Source organism: Syngnathus acus, chromosome 1, assembly GCF_901709675.1.
Source record: "Syngnathus acus chromosome 1, fSynAcu1.2, whole genome shotgun sequence".
NCBI classification, from domain to species: Eukaryota; Metazoa; Chordata; class Actinopteri; order Syngnathiformes; family Syngnathidae; genus Syngnathus; species Syngnathus acus.
In genome coordinates, this window is record NC_051087.1 from 1,225,722 (window position 1) to 1,245,256 (window position 19,535).

At 48.3% G+C, this 19,535-nt stretch overlaps 3 protein-coding genes across 8 annotated transcripts; all 3 read left to right on the forward strand.

Moving 5' to 3' along the window:
• Positions 1-1,448: 1,448 nt before the first annotated feature.
• Positions 1,449-6,928, forward strand: LOC119122977 (malate dehydrogenase, cytoplasmic-like). Of its 2 annotated transcripts, none has more exons than XM_037251714.1 (9): positions 1,449-1,517; positions 4,281-4,379; positions 4,521-4,617; positions 5,105-5,280; positions 5,367-5,489; positions 5,559-5,735; positions 5,865-5,978; positions 6,064-6,153; positions 6,583-6,928. In XM_037251714.1, exons 1-9 carry the CDS (start codon positions 1,464-1,466, stop codon positions 6,703-6,705), a joined length of 1,053 nt encoding a protein of 350 aa, XP_037107609.1. In that variant the 5' UTR covers positions 1,449-1,463; the 3' UTR covers positions 6,706-6,928. The 2 variants fall into 2 exon arrangements, with proteins under 2 accessions (XP_037107609.1, XP_037107617.1); XM_037251722.1 differs by lacking the exon at positions 1,449-1,517 and adding an exon at positions 2,923-3,069.
• A 430-nt stretch (positions 6,929-7,358) lies between these two features.
• On the forward strand, positions 7,359-11,895 carry LOC119122959 (UTP--glucose-1-phosphate uridylyltransferase-like). Of its 3 annotated transcripts, none has more exons than XM_037251693.1 (10): positions 7,359-7,556; positions 8,902-9,017; positions 9,327-9,434; positions 9,896-10,081; positions 10,154-10,287; positions 10,349-10,634; positions 10,708-10,905; positions 10,990-11,232; positions 11,320-11,424; positions 11,628-11,895. In XM_037251693.1, exons 2-10 carry the CDS (start codon positions 8,919-8,921, stop codon positions 11,733-11,735), a joined length of 1,467 nt encoding a protein of 488 aa, XP_037107588.1. In that variant the 5' UTR covers positions 7,359-7,556; positions 8,902-8,918; the 3' UTR covers positions 11,736-11,895. The 3 variants fall into 3 exon arrangements, with proteins under 3 accessions (XP_037107588.1, XP_037107580.1, XP_037107597.1); XM_037251685.1 differs by lacking the exon at positions 7,359-7,556 and adding an exon at positions 8,570-8,712; XM_037251702.1 differs by lacking the exons at positions 7,359-7,556; positions 11,628-11,895 and adding exons at positions 8,570-8,712; positions 11,559-11,612 and having other exon boundaries at positions 11,320-11,457.
• A 172-nt stretch (positions 11,896-12,067) lies between these two features.
• On the forward strand, positions 12,068-18,800 carry vps54 (VPS54 subunit of GARP complex). Of its 3 annotated transcripts, XR_005097915.1 has the most exons (24): positions 12,068-12,225; positions 12,958-13,127; positions 13,254-13,495; positions 13,931-14,018; positions 14,103-14,137; positions 14,221-14,349; positions 14,409-14,794; positions 14,871-14,997; positions 15,072-15,179; positions 15,253-15,308; positions 15,389-15,485; positions 15,560-15,819; positions 15,950-16,085; positions 16,271-16,452; positions 16,520-16,632; positions 16,703-16,766; positions 16,864-16,969; positions 17,044-17,131; positions 17,194-17,315; positions 17,378-17,458; positions 17,564-17,671; positions 17,739-17,833; positions 18,165-18,347; positions 18,378-18,800. XR_005097915.1 is itself a non-coding variant. In XM_037250931.1 (23 exons), the coding sequence occupies exons 2-23, from the start codon at positions 12,968-12,970 to the stop codon at positions 18,268-18,270; spliced, it is 2,889 nt and encodes a 962-aa protein (XP_037106826.1). In that variant the 5' UTR covers positions 12,068-12,225; positions 12,958-12,967; the 3' UTR covers positions 18,271-18,800. The 3 variants fall into 3 exon arrangements, 2 of the variants coding, with proteins under 2 accessions (XP_037106826.1, XP_037106839.1); XM_037250931.1 differs by having other exon boundaries at positions 18,165-18,800; XM_037250944.1 differs by having other exon boundaries at positions 12,072-12,225; positions 12,962-13,127; positions 18,165-18,800.
• Positions 18,801-19,535: the final 735 nt, after the last annotated feature.

Consider the following 19,535-nt stretch of genomic DNA (forward strand, 5'->3'; position numbering starts at 1 on the left):
CAAATGAGGAAATAGTTTTTTTACCCACTGGGAGTGTTTCTCAAGTCACAAGCGCTGTACACTGCATCTAAGACTGAGGACAAATGAGCGGTGTCTGCCGGACCCCTACGTGGAGGGAAGCGAAAGATAGACCATGAGAGGTCCATAACGAGTAACTTGGATATGGATGAATTTGTGAGAGTTTTTGCACAAGGAAATAGGAGACTGGTGTTGTAGAGTGGAGTGGGGAGAAAAAATAGTGAGAAAGGAGGAGATTTTAGTTATTAAGTTGCTAATAAAAAAATACATTAAAAAAAAGTTATGTGTTATATGTTCTGCTCTGTAACTGTTATGTTGTACAAATTAGTTCCCTAACTATTTTGTTGTCGAGTGGGGAGAAAAAAGAATGAGAAAGGAGGAGATTTTAGTTATTAAGTTGCTAATAAAAAAATACATTAAAAAAAGAAGAAAAAGTTATGTTAAATGTTCTGTTCTGTAACTGTTGTGTTGTACAAATCAGTTCCCTAACTATTTTGAGTTATTAGCTAATAAATAAAAAATTATAAATGTTTCTGTTTTTATAAATTAGTTTGAGAACTTGATGTTTGATGATTTTATTTTCATAAGACTTCCTTTCAGTTTTGTAAATATTGATGATAGTGACAAGTCTTTCCTTTAGCTTGAAATGATTTTAAGAATTAGGCCATCCAGTTAAGATGAATGTTATGTTGTTGAAAATGGTTATTGCTTGGTTGTTGAAATCTGGATGAAGGGTATTATTTTACTTTTCATTTATTTATTTCATTTATTTTTCAGTTCCTTCCCTCAGTTTCTTGCATGACGTCACAGCCACTTTCAAATTAAAACTAGAAATGTGAAGAATACAGATTGAAAACATGCGATTTAACAGTCAAATGAAAAAAAACGACCCATAGAATTCAAACGATGATAAAAATGTTCTGGAATTAAAAGTAAGAAAAACAAATTGAAATAAATGAACATGATTGTAATAAAACGTATGTGGTCTTTTTTTTTTCAAAACACTAACACTTTTTATTTGACAAATGAAGCAATGTCTTAAAGCAAATAAACATTTAATACCTCTGGATTATTTAGTTGATTTGTGGCCATTAAGAATAAACATAAATTGACATTTGGGGACAACACACATACGCACAATTCTTCATTTTGTGCCCCACAATAGAAAAAGTGTCTGATTGTGAATAATGATGTTGTGGAGTACATACACAGTTAATGATTGACACGAAAACGGTTTAGTAGCATCTATTTTTGTTCTTTAAATCTCATTAGGAGACTAGACTGTGGGTGGGTGTGAGCGCGTGTGGGGAGCATCGCTTTTCGTCATCCGTTCGCGCATGCGCAGCTCTCTATTTCTCCTTCTGTCAAGGTGTCATTCTTGGTGGCGGGAAGGAGGACGCGGCCTTCATCTTTATCATCGTCGTGGTCGTCTGCGCTGAAGAACCATGTTGACGCTGCTGACCTCCATGTATCTGGTGGCCCGTGCCATTTCGTCGCAGGTGAGTCCCACGGTCCGTGAACGCGATACACCGACAGTGCTGCAATCACGGGCACGGTTCACGAAGTTGCTACTGCCGTTTACAGATTAGGGTGCCGGACCATGAATGCATCATTTTTTCTTTTTTTTCTTTTTTTTGCACATGCACCGGTGCTTTCCCCGTGACGTCACAAGGTGAACTTACCCAAACGAGACTCCCTGGTGGTCTTGTGTCGACACCGTGAGTTCGATTCCCGCATGTGAATGTGTGTGTGACACACAAAAAAATACTTCTTGGTATTGCGTCTCTTGGTTTCCGAAAAGATAAAGAATGTTTGTATTTGGATTCAATTGAATGGAACTATATAAGGATGACATAGAAAATGGTTGCATCTGTTCTCGGAAAACTGGGCTTGCATTAAGATCAGATCAGACGGTGCTTGTTTAACGATCTGGCAGACATTCCCGTTGAACTTTTGATCCTAGTTTGTAAAGTGTCTGGAGTGGACTATGTTTCTTTAGGTTTGGATTTGAACCATCTGATGCGAGATTGCAAGACACATTACAAACAATTCTCCACTTCCCGTTTTCAAGAGGAAAATTAAAGATAATTGAAAAATTATTTATTTAAGGTTCTTAAATCATGTTAAGTACATGAAAGCCGCTCAGCACAGACACGCTCTTACAATTCATATGACTCTCTTACAACACAATTACTATTTATTATTTTCAAAATGATTTATTCCGATTTTCTTTCACTTGGAACTTACTTGAAAACTTCATATAAATTCTGATCATTTTCTACGCGTGAATTTGGCTCCGTACTTTGACCAGCCGTCCTGCAGTCCTAATAATAGCCACAGGATGTCGCTAATGGAATATGGATTAAAAGAAAAAGAAAAATTATAGCAAATGAATGAACTATAGCTATGGAATTATTTTCCTAGCATGCAATCATGCTAGTAATAGTGTAATAAGTGAGTAAAAAACAACAACGTATACCGTATTCTAAGCTTTTCATTTCGATGAAACCATACGTTGTATAAACTATTATTATTATTATTATTAAGAAGAAGAATAAGAAGAATAAGAATAGATCTTTATTGTCATTGTCACACATGTACAACGAAATTTAAAAAGTGCCAACCGATCAGTGCATGAAATAAAAATAAATAAATAGAATAAATAGAATAAAAAGATAAAAAAGATACTATTATTAAAATAATAATATTATTATTATTATTATTATTATTATTATTATTATTATTATTATTATATTATTATTATGACTGAATTTGCATGTCTAGTTACATTTCCTGGTCACGAGCCTTGTTCGGAGCAGTGAGCGCGGGAAGGGTGGCGCGATGCCTCATGGGACTTTGAGTCGCTTTTGCGGAGGCTGGCAGGCGTTGACTCCGTTGAAGGACTACAAGTCCCACACGTCACGCGTGAGGAAGGAGGTGGCCTCGCCAGAGGTGACCCCCAAGCCTCCAAGCACAAGCGGCTGAGTCTTCCTCCATCCTCTCCTCGCTCCTCTTGCTCGCTCGTCCTCGCTCGTCTCCTCGTCCAAGATGGTAAGAACAACATTTCAATGTTCTTCCAATACACCAAAATTTGACGACCTATGTCCCTTTTCGCCATTTTCCCCTGTGAGCTTTAATATGCGCCAAACAATGGCCGCCTCCGTGAATGTGATTGAATGACATTTCTTCCATTCTTCGATCGTCCATCGTGACCCATTTTGTTGACGGAATCACGTGATGGGAAAATGCGCTCAAATACTGCACGGCAAAACATGATGTTTGATGAAACTTGAATGTATTTGTTTGGATTGCGGTGACGTCATCAGACTTGTGTCACGCGACCGTGCAAGAAAAAAAAAAAGCCAGCTCAGTTTCAAATAGGACGACTGGAGAAAAACAGCCGAACAAATCATGATACACAAGTGAACACTGGACGTGGCAGTCTTGAGTCCAAAATGCAATTGTGCAACTGTTAACTGGACAGAAAATGAGAACCATTAATGATTATTTTGTGCTCAATTTGAATCAGGGACGTGTGCTTCGTCGTGCAAACGTGCAAAGTCATCTTGCTTCGCGTGGATCCGAATGGATTTCAGTGTACACTGCACGGGGAGGAGACTGGGCATCTCAACTTCTACTTATAGTTTTTGTCATTTCCACATCAAGTTAGCGCAAAGCCAAAAGAAATGTAACATGAGTAGAACTTTTCAATGAGTGTTGCAACATTGTCTTAGTTCCTGTGGTTCTTATGGCCTCAGAATATTTCTCATTCGTTTTGGTCATTTCATATTGAGGGCCTGGAATGGATTGCAATTGCAGGTTTCACTCAGCAAGTCTTGATTAGGGTTGGACTGTGAGGAAGGACGCCAACATCTTTGAAGACCACAGCGGTCACATTGCGTTCGATTCAGTGCCGTGAGAGTGCTTGTTAATGGACATCGATGCAACATCTAACACGATGGAGACTAAATGGAAGTTTGTTTCCAGTCGAGCTTTTATGAGACAGACATGTGACTCATCGCGCAATTGTGCAAAGCCATCTTACCTCAAGCATCTCCAACTCCGCTTCAGTGAACAGACATGGCAGCAGACATGGCATGTCATCTCTAAATTTAGCCCAAGTCATTTGCGTATAAAGTTACACGAGCTGACACAATCCGTTAGACAAAGATAGATGTCCACCCTCCCTCGTCTCCCGGGTGTTTTCTTTTTTGAATTTGTCGGGTTGAGGCGAGGAATAAAGAGTGTTTGCTTGTCCGCAGGCTGAACCAATCCGAGTTGTGGTAACCGGCGCGGCCGGACAGATCGCCTACTCGCTGCTCTACAGCATCGCTAAGGGCGACGTCTTTGGGAAGGAGCAGGTGAGGTTGCCATGGTAACGGGATGCTGAGCTGATGCATGGATTGATACGATGTCAACACGCCTGTATTAAGAATTGTTTCCAAGACAAAAATACAAATCTTTGCTGTTAATGCCACATGATGTTGTCTTGTGTGTGTCAGCCCATCGTCCTGGTGCTCCTGGACATCCCGCCAATGCTGCCGGTGCTGGACGGCGTGGTGATGGAGCTTCAGGACTGCGCCCTCCCGCTGTTGAGGGGTGAGCCGCCATCTTGTCACCTCATCCCGGCTCAGCTTGAGTAACGGCGCTTAGGAAACGGGCGCAAAGATCACAGTCGCCGCTTTGAGTGCGTTGACCAGGTGAGGAGGGAGGGAGGGAGGGGTGGAGGGGCCTTCACAAGGCAGCCAATCGGAACGGGGATCGGAGGGGGCGGTGAACGGCGACTGAAGTCCGCTTTGATAATGACAACAGCACGCTTGTTATCATTTCGTGCCAATCTTCTGGAAGCTTCTCAAAGGTTGTTTGTCCTCCAATCGGGGAGTGACGACATTCTTCCATTTAAGAATCACTGCAGTTCAAGGAAAATAGTTTGAACGAAGACAACACCTAAGAAAGTATATATATAAATAAATAAAACATCATTTAGAACAGGGAAAAATGACAACTACGAGATTTTGAGTGTTGTCCCCCTCGCGTGCTAACGATGCTAATCAAGCTCATGGGCGATATCTCCTCGTCCTCCCAGAGGTGATCCCCACCGACAAGGTGGAGGTGGGCTTCAAGGACATTGACGCCGCCATCCTGGTGGGCTCCATGCCCAGAAAGGAGGGCATGGAGAGGAAAGACCTGCTCAAGGCCAACGTGGCCATCTTTAAGACGCAGGGCACCGCCCTGGACAAGTTTGCCAAGAAGACGGTCAAGGTGAGCGCAGACATTTTGCTCACAAAATCAAAAAAGTTGCAAAGTTAGCGCTTCTCCGACCCTCATTGTCTCGCTTCTGTGTGGAGGTTCTGGTGGTGGGCAACCCGGCCAACACCAACTGCCTGATCGCCTCCAAGTCGGCTCCGTCCATCCCCAAGGAGAACTTCTCCTGCCTGACCCGGCTGGACCACAACCGCGCCTCCTCGCAGGTGTGCTAACGCTAACCGCCATACCGTGTGAAGCGAAGCGCGCTGACGCGGCTTGTCCTCTGCCCGCAGGTGGCGCTGCGCTGCGGCGTGTCCTCCGACAAGGTCAAGAACGTCATCATCTGGGGGAACCACTCCTCCACGCAATACCCAGACGTTCACCATGCCAAGGTCAACGTGCGCGGCGCCGAGGCGTCCGCGTACGACTGCGTCAAGGACGACGCCTGGCTCAGGGGAGCCTTCATCTCGGTGAGCGAAAAAAAAAAAAAAGGAATTGTCATGTCAAATGTCTCATCATCAAATATACCACGACGTCACAGACGCCGGGAACGAAACAGGACGTTTTCTCACCTTGTCGTCGTTTTTGTGTCAGCGCAGACGGTGCAGCAGCGCGGCGCCGCCGTCCTCAAGGCCAGAAAGCTGTCCAGCGCCATGTCGGCCGCCAAGGCCATCTGCGACCACATGAGGGACCTCTGGTTCGGCACCAAGGAGGTTGGATCATGCCGGGCTAACGCTAACCAACCGTGTGACTTTTCTTCTTCTCCATTTTGTTGACGTTTCCTTTTTGGGTGTTCAGGGTGAGTTTGTGTCCATGGGCGTGTACGCCGGCGGGAACTCTTACGGCATCCCGGAAGACCTCATCTACTCCTTCCCCGTCCAGATCAAAGTCAGTACGCAAGTTATTCAACTGCTGTAGATCGCTCTTCAAAGCGGGAAATACATTTGAGCCACATCCGTGATATAACAAACTTAAATGTGGTGTAACACACTTCATTGCTTAGAGCCTCACATTAACTTAGTTTGTTGACGCCAAGCTGTCACAAGCCGATAGTAAAGCACAACTTTTGTCCAAATGAAGAGGCTCAACTCTCAACATAATCCTGTGGCACCAGGTTGCCACAAGATGGCGCCAAAGCTATACATTTATTGTTGCGCTCCCAAAAATTGTAAAACTGTGAATATGGGTAATATTCACTCTATGTGGATAATTTCTTTTTTTTTTTAATCGTACCACTGTTTTATTCTAAGTTGAGTGCACATGTATGTTAATTCTATAAAGTGAGTCAATTTCGTATACTTGTGACATGTTTTGCAGAACCGGAGCTGGAAGATGGTGGACGGCCTCAGCGTCAACGACTTCTCCCGGGCCAAGATGGATGCCACAGCCGGCGAGCTGGTGGAGGAGCGCGACACCGCCCTGGACTTTCTGTCTCAGTGACTGAGACCAGTCGACCCCGCTTGCCACCTTTGCTCTCGGCTGTGAAGACCGACAAACCCGCGTGTCCCGCCATCACCCGCACTGTCCCAGTGTGTGTGTGTGTGTTTGTTTTTGTTGTCCTCAGGCATTTCAAAGCTGTCAATCATCACAACCTGGCGTTGGCCAAAGCACTCATAAGCAACAAAAGAATAATAAACCCATCAGGCTGAACGACAAAACACTTTTAATCGTTGTGATGTATTCAAAGTGAGACAGAACATTTCTAAAAAGTTCTTGACGGTTGGGTTTTGTCTCAACGCTTGCGATTGAGATTACTCGGGATTTGACAACCAGGCAAGCGTAAACAATCGGCTCTGACATTAAAGACTCCAAAACACTCAATAAATCAGACTGCAAAACTCTACAAACGACCTTCATTTATAGAAACGTACGTCAAGAGGTTGACAGCAAAGTTGACCCAATCAGCACTAACGCCTGCTTAAGGTTAATTTGTTAAAGCCGAATATAAACTAATGGTACTCATAAACTTTGTTGGAATTGTAATTGTCAAATTCTAATTTGTTTTATAATTGAATAGGCAAACATCCGGCACCCGTGATTGACAGGAAAATCTGACCAAACAAGTCTGGCCAGACTGTAAACTTCCGTGACGTTAGAAATTGGAAGGGGCGTGGTCGCCTGAAGGCTAAGCTAGGCGGCTATTTGGGCTAGCTCCCAGGAAAATGCTCGCTGAGCCAAATTTGGCCCATAAAAGCCAACTTTTGTGTGGCGCTGGACTGAGTTAGTTTTGGAAGGCGACAGAGTTGACGTGTTGGCTTTTCTGAACCTGACTCGCTTCTTCTAGTCTTGAGGTGAGCACGTCGTCTGTCAAGCGTTGAATGCGCGTGCGAACTCGTGCGTGTCTTGTTGCATTCATAGAAGCGCAAATGCATTTCAATTCCATCCAAAAGCAAACGTGCACGTTTTAGATGAATAATGATTAAGAATCTTATCATTAATAATAACTATTATGTAAACGGTTCAAACTTGTTGCACAAAATTGTCCGAAACAGATAAACTGTGGACATTTGATTGTTAAGAGTATTTGATCAATTGGTGTTTGAAATGATTATCGATGTAGAAACGGATAATAGTTTAGTTCTATGTTTGAACTACAACGCTAACCCAGTCGAAATGTCAACTTCAAGCTCACGTTACAACACGTTTTTGTTTTTTTCAACATCAAAACAAATAGCGTACACTTCTGTTCCATCAGGAGGGGGGAAAAAACACCCAGAGGAAAAAAAAAAGACAAAAAAAAGTACAAAACCAAAGCGGAGTAGTGTGAATGAAGGAATCAAAATAAATAGAGATTTAGTTTTCTTTCTTTTTAGAATAGAATAGATCTTTATTGTCATTGTCACACATGTACAACGAAATTTAAAAAGTGCCAACCGATCAGTGCATAAAATAAAAAATAAATAGAATAAAAAGAATAAAAAAAAATAATTTTCTTTTTTTTACAAGAAAAACGGTACATCAAGCATTATTATTATTGTTTGTGTCTGTGCCCAACGATATCTTTTTAACCATAAAAATACATTTTCAGTATTTTATGATTGGAAAGAATCTCAAAGTAAACTTCCATCCATCCATTATCCGTACCACTCGTCCCCCACACTGGAGCCAGCTGTCAGTAGGCGGGGGACACCCTGAACCGGTTGCCAGCCAATCACAGGGCACACAGAGATGAACGACCATCCGCACTCGCATTCTCATCTACAGGCAATTTGCCGTAAAATGACATTTGCCGGCCTCATCGGCAACCCTTTACATACAAAGAACGAAGCCTTTATCTCGCTACGTGTAATTGGCTGGCGCGCTTGTGGGCGGGGCTGTCAGTCAGCGTTCTGAGGATGAGGGGGATGAAGACTTTGCCACTTGTGAGGGACGCACTCACTGGGTCGCTTCTGCGTGCATGAGCTTTAAAACCACCGTGTGACGCCGTGTCTGCCTTGATGATGGCGGGTGAGTTTTGATTTTTAATCCTTTTTTTCCCCCTCCAATCACTTTCACCAAAAAAAAAAAAAAGACCTGACTTGGAACAACAACACATTGAAGCAAAACGATAGGCGCACATATTTTCCGTAAATATCAATTCCCCTCAGTGCAGACGACTTGACTACCAAAAGAAACTGGTCTACTTCCTGTGCGCAGATCTCACTGCAGCAGCCATGACGGAGTTCCAGGAGAAGCTTCGGCAGCAGCACGAGGAGTCCATGTGCCGCGAGCTGGACGAGCTCGTCGCCACCGTCGGCGATGCCGACGCGCAGGTCAGATGAAAGGAGTTTAAAGGTCATGGCAAAAGCACCAACCGGAAGTCCTACTCAACACGAGCTTTTTTTTTTGGTTGCTTTTCCGACAAAAAAAAAAAAAAATCCCTATTTGCAGTCGTTCAAGCAGTAGCAACTGCTTAAAGTTCTTTTTGTAAGGAGCGCTGGGATTGGACAAATCGCCCCAAACGTCGGACTCGCTTGCTGGCTTGCCGTGTGTTTTTCCTCGACGTGAGCTTGTGAGCGGCGGCGGCGGCTCGTCGTCATCCTGTTGAAGGAGCCGCTGTGTCTTTGTTGTGTTTTTTTCAGAGTTGCAAGAAAGACTTTGAGGGCTTCAAGAGGCTCTTCCACAGGTTCCTACAAGTCAAAGGACCTTCCGTGGACTGGGCCAAAATCAAACGCCTGCCCAAGGAAGCCGTGAGTAACCCGGTTGAGTGCCGGTTCTTGAAATGAGCACGCCGTGCATGCACACGCCTGGAATAGCGGCGGCGCCACTGAAGGTCAGCGCCAGGAATAGTTGTTGTGTTCGGGCGATGAGCGCCAGACCTTTGGACACCTGCTGGCCATGTTGAAACGCGCCTCGGGGTCAGGCCGCAACCTAGCGGCCGCTCGCGTTGCGTCACCGCCCGTGTTGACGCTTCACGGCTGACCTTGACTTCAGATCGGGTTTGTCATGTGATTTTGATTTTCCTAATTGGACTAAATGTAAAAATAAATAAATTGATTAAGAAATGATTCAATAAAAATAAATCCTCTCCTCTGTGAGGGACAATGAATAAGTTACTTGTATGTAATTTTGAGATGTCCTACTTTGAGAGTGGTCACTGAACGCACCGCCGGTCAGCGACGCGTGTGACATAAGCCGTTGCGTCGTCGAGGTGGTGGCGTACGAGGAGATGGTGGCGGCCGACGTGCCGGCCGACGTGGCGGCGTGCCTCAACAAGCTGGCGGTGGTCAAGCTCAACGGAGGCCTGGGCACCAGCATGGGCTGCAAAGGCGCCAAAAGTCTCATCAGCGTCCGCAACGAAAACACCTTCCTCGACCTCACCGTCAAGCAGATCGAGGTCAGCAAGCCGTCGAGCCTTCTCCTTCCTTCCTCTTGTCTTGCTTCTGCTTCTCATCCTCCCTTTTTGCAGCACTTGAACAAGACGTACGATGCCGACGTCCCTCTGGTGTTGATGAACTCCTTCAACACGGACCAAGAAACCAAGAAGATTCTTCAGAAGTACAAACATCACCGACTCAAGATACACACCTTCAACCAGAGCAGGTACAAAAATGACAAAAATGGGCAGGTGGACACACACACACACCAAATGTGTGGTGCTTAGGTACCCACGCATCAACAAGGAGTCGCTGCTGCCCATCGCCAAAGGTTTGGACAGCGCCGAGGCGTGGTACCCGCCGGGTCACGGCGACATCTACGCCAGCTTGGCCAACTCGGGCCTTCTCCAGCGACTGCTGGATGACGGCAAGGAGTACATTTTCGTGTCCAACATCGACAACCTGGGCGCCACCGTCGACCTGCACATCCTCCGACGCCTCATCGACCAACCGGCCGACAGGCGCTGCGAGTTCGTCATGGAGCTCACCGACAAGACCCGCGCCGACGTCAAGGTGCGACCCGAGGGCACCTCCCGGCGCAGCCACTCTAAAAGTGACGCTCACTTCCTGCGATTGTGACTTTCAGGGCGGCACACTGATCCAATACGAGGACCACCTGAGGCTTCTGGAGATCGCTCAGGTTCCCAAAGCTCACGTGGATGAGTTCAAGTCGGTCACCAAGTTCAAGATCTTCAACACCAACAACTTGTGGATCTCACTGAGCGCCATCAAGAGGTTACTCCAAAACAACGCCTTGGACATGGAGGTCATCGTCAACCCCAAGGTCATGCGCACAACACGCCGTCAGATCTCGTCCTGGTCTAGGATGTGATGTCACCTCACCGTCTCGTGCGATGTGTCCGCGTAGACCCTGGAAGGCGGTCTGAACGTGATCCAGCTGGAGACGGCGGTGGGCGCGGCCATCAAGAGTTTCCGCAACGCCATGGGCATCAACGTGCCGCGTTCACGCTTCCTGCCCGTCAAGACGTCCTCTGACCTCCTGCTGGTCATGTCCAACCTCTACAGCCTGGACGCGGGTTCGCTCACCATGAGCCAAAAGAGGGAGTTTCCCACCACGCCGCACGTCAAGCTGGGCGGCTGCTTCTCCAAGGTCAGTGGCTGTTGCGGGCTGTGACATTAGCGTTGGCTTACATTTGTGTTAGCAACACGTAGCTTCAGCGCTCATTTGCTCCGTCAGGTCCAAGAGTTCCTGTCCCGATTCGACAGCATCCCGGACATGCTGGAGTTGGACCACCTTACGGTGTCAGGAGACGTCACCTTCGGGAAAAACGTCTCGCTTAAGGTGGGAACTCTCGTGATGCCTTTCGTACCAACCAAATCAGTCTGGAGCTTAATGCTAACATATCATGCAAAACACCATAGTTGAGCCAATTGAAATGAGAAGAGATGATACGGTAATTGTAAATAAATAAATAAATATTAACACTTGGGAAGCAGCACCACATACAAACTTAATTAAGAGCAAGTATGAATTTGTGCGGGCAGGGAACGGTGATCATCATCGCCAACCACGGCGACCGTATCGACATCCCCGCCGGAGCCATGCTGGAGAACAAGATCGTATCAGGAAACTTGCGTATCCTGGACCACTAACTAAAAGGGGACGGCGACGAAAACGAAAAACCAAAAGTGTTCTTCTTCATGTTGATGTCTGACCCACAAGCGGGAATCGTTCAAGCCTTTTTGGTCATCAAACTGTTACTGTCCGCAACTGTGAGATTTTGAGGTCAATAAATGAAAAGTCTATATGGTCTGCCTGAGGCTCTTTTTTGTGAAAGCAAGCACTATATGTGAAGACCTAAAACAGGCAATGCTTATCAATACCAAAATGTGAGATGGCAATTTAGGAATCGCGAAAAGGCGGAGGTTGTCCGACTGGTGTGATTCCGTGCATGTCCAGCAGGCGGCAGCAAAGCGCCCGGCGAATCACCCGTCAGAACAAAACGCCGCTGGCCGTTTAGCAGTGCGCGATGGTCGGCAGAACGCTAGTAGCGGTTGGTGTTCTCAGTGGGTCCTCGCTAGTTAGTGTGATGGTGAGGAGCAAAGGAAACAACGTCGGCTGCTGTGCCGCTTCTGACGACAGGTAAGCGAGGGAGATGCACCAAGCCCGCGATTTGGTTTTGTTGGTTGGATTGCGTGTTTTGCTGACTGGCTGATTGGCTCTCAGCGTAGCTTGACTTAGCTTAGCAGCTAACCTGCTAGCGTCAGTGTACGTGGAACCGCCGAGTCTAATTAGCCTTAGCGTTAGCTCGGCCGTCTGACATTACAGCGGTGAAATCAAACATGGACGTTGCTCGTCTTTGTGTTGCCACCAAGTCAGAGTTTGTGTCGTAGCGTCTGCTGCGGGTCAGCGAGAGCTCCGCTGTCAACGCCGATGCTAATGCTAAAGCTACGAGCGTCAGTCACAGCTGCTCGTCCGGATTGACAACTCAGCCTTCAATTCACAAATTCTCCAACTTGCGCAGAGTTGCCAAAGAAGTTGCACGAGCCCCTCTTAAATTTATGAGATTAGATTAGATTAAACTTTACTCATGTCACAGGTGCAATGGGACATTGACTTACAGTTGACTCCATTTTCTCAAATAACAAGCCAGCACTTTTATTTTTGTCTTGTTTTGCTTTTTCTTAGTGCAAGCAAGCGTCAGTTAGGCCCTTCTTCAAGTGAATTTTTTTCATTAAAAAACAAAACAAAAAAACAATAAGTCCCTTAGCATGTGGGCAAGGAGAGCCACCACTGCTGTTTAATGTAAGAGACAACACAATGGCACTTGGAAGGCATTGCCCATGTTTAACGCGTGCTCTCCCCTTCGTGCAGCTAGCTGGTGATGGCAGCCCGCCCCGTCTCCTCGCCAGTGCCTCGGCCCGCCGTCCCAGACGGGCTCTACCGCAAGGAGCGGGACCCCTCGTCGCCCTGCCCCTCTCCCTCATCCTCCCGGCGTCGGCCGGTCCGCTCGCTGCCCGACGTGTGCCCCAAAGAGCCCACCGGTGAGGACAAATGGCGACGCTCATCTGAACACATCGCCTGTGTGATGATGACACATCAAAACATCACATTGAATTGGATTCATTGTTCAGCCCTAATCAGTGGCATCTTAATAATGCTCTGCGCAGGCGATGCACGGGGCCTACGCGAGGGTCCGTCTGTGGTCTCGGAGCACGACCGCTGGACGGTTTACAGTTCCAAGGTCAACCTGCCGGCGGCCCTCAACGACCCGAGGCTGGCCAAACGCGAGTCGGACTTCTTCACCAAGACCTGGGGTTTGGATTTTGCCGAGACGGAGGTGATGCCGTCCTTCTGCCTCGGCAACATCACGCAGGAACACTTCCGCGCGTACCTTCAGGAGAGCGCGCAGGTGAATGCTTGTGATGTGGATCTTCCGGTTTGTGTGATTCAAGTCCACCAAAGCCTTTCTTGATTGTGTTCTTTTAATCTGAAGACAGACTTGTTTTTAGCCGCAATTCTCGTGCGTGATGTTATTTTAAGATAAGTCACATGATGCGCTAATATCGACATTCTTGCTTACTTAACGCAGCTCACGGCACATTTCACCGCTTCCTTATTTCGGTTGTCCTTTTTGCGTCAACATCTTCCTCATGCCTGCCTCTCCCTTTTTGAACTTCTATCGTCACCTCATTCTTGGTCTTCTTTGTCGTCTGCATCCTTTTGGTGCCACCGCTCACCGTCATTCCTTTTCCTTGGCGCTAAAGCAAAGTTAAAAGGTTGGAAAGCTGACAATTTGTCGTCAATGTTTCAACAAATGTTACAACAAGTGTTTTGTTGCTTTCAGAGGGAACGAATCCACGAACGATGCAAGACTCTTTGTCCAGTCAAAGACGACTTTGCGGACGCCATCTATAGCGTCAACACCAACCAAGGTTCCAGTTCATCTGCTGAAGCCGTCACGCAGGCTTTAGTCATGTGACTCATTTTTATTTTTCTTGTCCTTTTGGTTCTCATAGAAAAGTCGAGAGCAGAGTTGGACCAAGTTCCCAAGGTAACAAATTTGTCTTGTTCATTTGCGTGGTCCAAATGCACTGCCAGAAGACGCGAGTGTGGTTGACCGTGATGACGTTTCAGATTTTCCTGAAACCCGACTTTGCCCTGGAGGAGCCGGTGACCTTTAACGCCGTCCTGCCGTGGTCGCACTTCAACGGCGGCGGGCGCAGCAGCCGTGACGTGGCCTCCTCCAAACTGCTGCAAGAGAAGGTGGGTCTACGCGTGCTTCAAAGTGACCTCTGATGTGACAAGTGTGCACGCGTTTACAGCTGAGTCACTACCTGGACGTGGTGGAGGTGAGCATCGCGCGGCAGATCTCGCTGCGCTCCGAGGCCTTCTTCCACGCCATGTCGTCTCAGCACGAGCTGCGGGACCGCCTAAAGGAGACGCAGGAGGCGGTGGCCGTTCTACGGCGCCGCACCGCCGCCATCGACCGCATCATGTGCCAGGGCCCGCTGGCGGCCCTGCGCGCCGCCCTGGCGCGCAACAACTGCGTCAAGCTACACGGCAAGCTAAAGCTAATGGCGGCCGTGCACCAGACGCAGCCCACCGTGCAGCTGCTGCTCTCCACCTCTGAGTTTGTGGGAGCGCTGGAGCTCATCGCCACCACCAAGGAGGTCCTGCAGCAGGAGCTGCAAGGCATCCACAGCTTCAGGTGACGTGACGGCGGCTGTCCCAAGCACTCTGCGATCTGCGGGCTCACGTGTTTTTTTTCCCGCCCGTGCGCGTAGACACCTGGGCTCTCAGCTGTGCGAGCTGGAGAAGCTGATTGACAAGATGATGGTGGAGGACTTCAGCATGTACGCACGCAGCGAGCTCAACCGCAGCCTGAGGGACGACACGCAGCTCCTGGAGAAGGTCTGCTTGGAAGTCAATCGGCACCGCGCATCCTGCCGGTCCAAAGCTGACCTGGCTTTCGTGTTTGTGTGCAGGAGCGTCTTCAGTCACTGGTGTTTGGCCTGCTGCGCCAGAGAAAGTTGGACTTTTTGGACATTTACGGCGACGAGATGATTGCAGCGGCCAAGGCCATCGTGTCCCAGGTGCGACACCGGTATTTTTTGCTCTCCGTGTGTTCACTGCAACAGTCGGTCAACGGTCATTTTGTGTCGACAGTGCGTCGCCGAGCGGCTCCTGTCCATCGATGACATCGACACGGAAGTCGTCACCAAGTAAGTTGCGGCGGCTCCCCGACAATGTCACCGATGAAGAAGTCACAAGTGCGTCACGCCTGGGAATGTCCCACCTCCAGGTTGGCCGAGCAGATGCGTCTGATGACCTTCCCTCAGTGGTTTGAGTTCCTCAAGGACGTCTTCGACTGCTTCCTGCTTTTCCTCCACAGGATGAAGGTAAATTGACATGTCTCGCTTATCAGTTCGTCTTTCCAATCCGTAACCCAGAGCGTGTTCTTGTCTTCTCCCAGGCCACGCTCGGCGTGATCCGCTCGGTGGTCTTAGAGGTTCTGGAATCCGCCCGAAAGAATTCCTCGGCGGAGAAGTCCCACCCGGAGCAGCTTCGGTCTCACGAGGCGGCCGGCACGTGCGTGGACGTCGCCGAGTTGGCCTACCTCACGCACGACGGCCCCTTTATCAGCGACGCCCTCCACGGCGCCCAGCAAGCCAGAGCGGCGACGCCGCCGGGGACGCCGGACGCTGACTCAGCATCTGGAGAGCAGAACTTCATGTAGGTCGCACTCAACTCCCGTTCCCTCCATTGAACTCAAGTAGACTCCAAATGAAAAAATTTGAAGTTGGCAGACTGAGTGCGTTGATAAAATGGCACGACTGGCGTTGCTGCGATGAACCCGCTTCAGGTACAACAGTGCCGGCGACACGATGCCGTCCGACTTGGAGCTGAACCGCGTGCTCAACAACATCCAGGAGCTTCTGCACGCCGCCTCCGACATCAGCCATGACCGCTGCGTCAAGATCCTCACCGCCAGAGCCAAGGTACAAAAAAAAAAAATAAATAAATCTCCAAGACAGACTTTGGTTTGTCCACAACGGTTAAAGGAAATTGTTTCCATAAATATCGATTTTTCTAAAATGTTATGTTCAAAACTATGAAATATTTTGGAACTGCGAAAATCTCTTTTGTTCAAAAGTGTTTTGGAATTTTTATTTTGACACACCAGGACGGTTCTCTGGAGCGCATCAGCTCGGCCGAGTTTGTGGACCTCTCGGTGGCGGTGGAGTCCTTCGCCAAGGACACGGAGGAGCTGTGCGGCAGGCGCAGCGTGTCCCTGCGGGGGGCGCTGCAGAGTCAGGCCGACCGCTTCGTCCACCGCTTCCACGAGGAGCGCAAGACCAAACTCAGGTGAGCGGCAGCCGTCGCTATAACCACCGTCGGGCATCCTGATGAAGACGTGTCGCTGCGCCCGCAGTCTCCTGCTGGATAACGAGCGTTGGAAACAGGCGGAGGTTCCTGCCGAGTTTCAGGAGCTGGTCGACTCCATGGCGGACGGCACCATTGCGCTCGCCGTGCGCAAAGCAGCAGGTAGCCAGCCGCCAGCACGTACACTTTGGAACGGGATCGGTCAAAGATAAGCTTTGTAACCACATGGCAGGTCCAGATGAGAGGAAGCCGGGCGACTTCCTGCTGGTGAAGGGGCACAAGTACGCCGTGGTGGGGTAAGTGCGCTCACGCGGGTCACGTGACCTGCACGCGAGCAAAGAGCCAGCCTCCTTCACCGGCTTTGCGTTGGTTGTGGACCGTGGTGGTCTTCAGGACGGTGCTGCTCCTCATCCGGATCTTTCTGGAATACTGCCAGTGCGTCAACGACATCCCGGCCATCGCCACCGACATGTTGATGCGGCTGGCTGACCTCCTCAAGGTCAGAACCCTTTTGACTTTTCGTTCATTTGCTCATTGAATCCATCTCCAACGGTGTGTTTACATGCGTCGCAGCACTTCAACTCTCGCAGTTGTCAGCTGGTTCTCGGCGCAGGAGCTCTGCAGGTGGTCGGCCTCAAGACCATCACCACCAAAAACCTCGGTAAGCCCCCCCCGCGCTAACAATATGAATGTGGAAATTTGACATGTATGCGTTTGTGCTAGCGTTAGCCTCACGCTGCCTGCAGCTGGTGGTGTTCTACATTCCTGTCATACGGCAACATTTTGAGAGCAAGCTTCAGTCCAAGCACTTGAGCGTCCTCAGACACTTTGACCACATCATCAAGGTAACCACACGGCCGCGCGCATCCACCTCCGGATGACTTTGTTGATTCTCACGTGCGCGCAGGACTATAACGACCACGTGTCCGAAATCTGGGCCAAGCTGGTGGCCATCATGGACAGCGTGTTTGAGAAGGTGCTGACCAAGGTACAGAAGACAAGAGATGAGCAGTAGAAAATGGCGAGATGGATGCTTTCATTTTAATCTGGGGTGTCATGTCTCCTTGCCGCGTACGTCACGGCATCTGCGCAGTATGAGGTGAAGGCCCCGATGCCGTCGGCGTGTTTCCGTAACGTGTGCAAGCAGATGGTCAAGATGCACGAGGCCATCAACGACCTCCTGCCCGCCGAGCAGACGCAGGTTCGCCACGCCACTTCCTGTTTGGGCCTCCTGCGATCAATCGGCTGACGCCGGTGCGTATGCGTAGATGCTGTTTGTCCGGATCAACAGCAGCCTGAAGATGAACCTGAAGAGGCAGCTGGCTCGACTCGGCGTGGTCAACGACGGCGGGCCTCAGCACGGGTAACTTGCTTGCTTTGAAATATTGTGCTATACCATTCAATAATAATAATAAATACAATTTCTGATACCCCTTTTTTTCAGACTAATGCAGTACAAAAACTCAATTCTTGAATAGTCACCGATATCAAGTACCGATACCACTAGTGCTTAACACATCAAATTTCCCCCAAAAAATAAATCTGATTTATTGATTAAAAACTTCAACGGAAATATTATTTTTTATTTAAAAAAAAAAAAAAGGTTTTTGTGAGTCAAATAAAAACTTTAGGCCAGCAAGTCTCCTGTGTGTGGTACAGTTGTATTTCACTTGGTTGTCTGCGATTGTTCTCAGGCTGGTGGTGGTGGACGTGGCCTTCTACACGGAGAACGTGCAGGCCCTCAAGAACCTGGAGACTTTGGACCTCAACATGGCCGAGATCTGGGAGCAGAAGAGGTGACCCTCCGCTGACGCCGCCGACAGCAACGTTATCGGAAACAAGACGGCGGACGATCGGCGGGACCGGATCGCCACGGAAAGCCATCCGGACGCTTCGTGGATGCGCGGAAGCTCAACGTCTCGCGTGTACAAGGACGCTCTTCGCCAGCAAGACAACCAAGCACCACGAGTTCAGCGACTGTCTTACTAGCAACGTTATTCCTCCACTACAAATGTCACTTTTGGCCCACTCGTACGCAAAACTAGTCCAAGAATCCAATATCCTACACACTTTACGAGCAAGCCAAAGCTGACAACTGACGAGTACTTATGTAGTGGAATTTTAGAATCTGACCAGTTAGCAACGAGTTGCCCAGTTGAGACCAGTCAAAAATGATTGGTTCATACATAAACACAAACACACACACAGACACACAACCCGAAGAAGCTGTGGACCAAACTGTGACTTCTCCATAAGTGCAATGCGGCATCTCAGGACACCTGGGACGTTCCTTTTCATAAGTTGTACATTAAATTGTTTTTCTCTTCAAACCTGAAAAAAACTTTATTGAATCAACAGATGTTATAAATCTGCCTCGACATGACTGTGATTGCGTGTGTGGGAAAGATTGAAAATGAGATAGCGTCAGTGAATGTTTGACAGACACATTTTTGTGTGAGTGTTGTCAGACATGCAAATGTGGATTGAAGGCTTCAGTGACGTGCTGTGAGGTTCATGACTGGGGAGGCACTGACGTCACCCCCCCCCCCCCCCCCGTAAAATGTGTCCGCACTAGTGATGTGCATTCCAGTTCTTTTAAGTGAACTGAATCTTTAGAATCAGTTCACGCATAAGATTCGTTCAAACGAATCGTGCAACAAATCGCCCCCCCCCCCCCCCCCCCCCACACACACACACTGATCCTTTTTTTTTTTAATAAATCAATTATGTCAAAAATCATGGTCAAAGCTTCACGGAAAGTGAAAAGTGACACACCCGCCCACACCCCTACTTTCTGATTGGCTGTTGGATTCGTGACGTCACTCGGACACTCCATTAGGTACACCGCCATTTTCAGGTGTACCTAATAACAGGCCACTTCATTCGGGAAAAATCATGGTCAAAGCTTAAATAAATGTGAAAAGTGCCACACCCGCCCTCACCCCCACTTTCTGATTGGCTGTTGGATCCGTGACGTCACTCGGACACTCCATTAGGTACACCGCTATGATATTTCCCTAATAAAGTGGCGTGTTTTAGCTCCTTTCACGTTCCGCAGGAGCTAA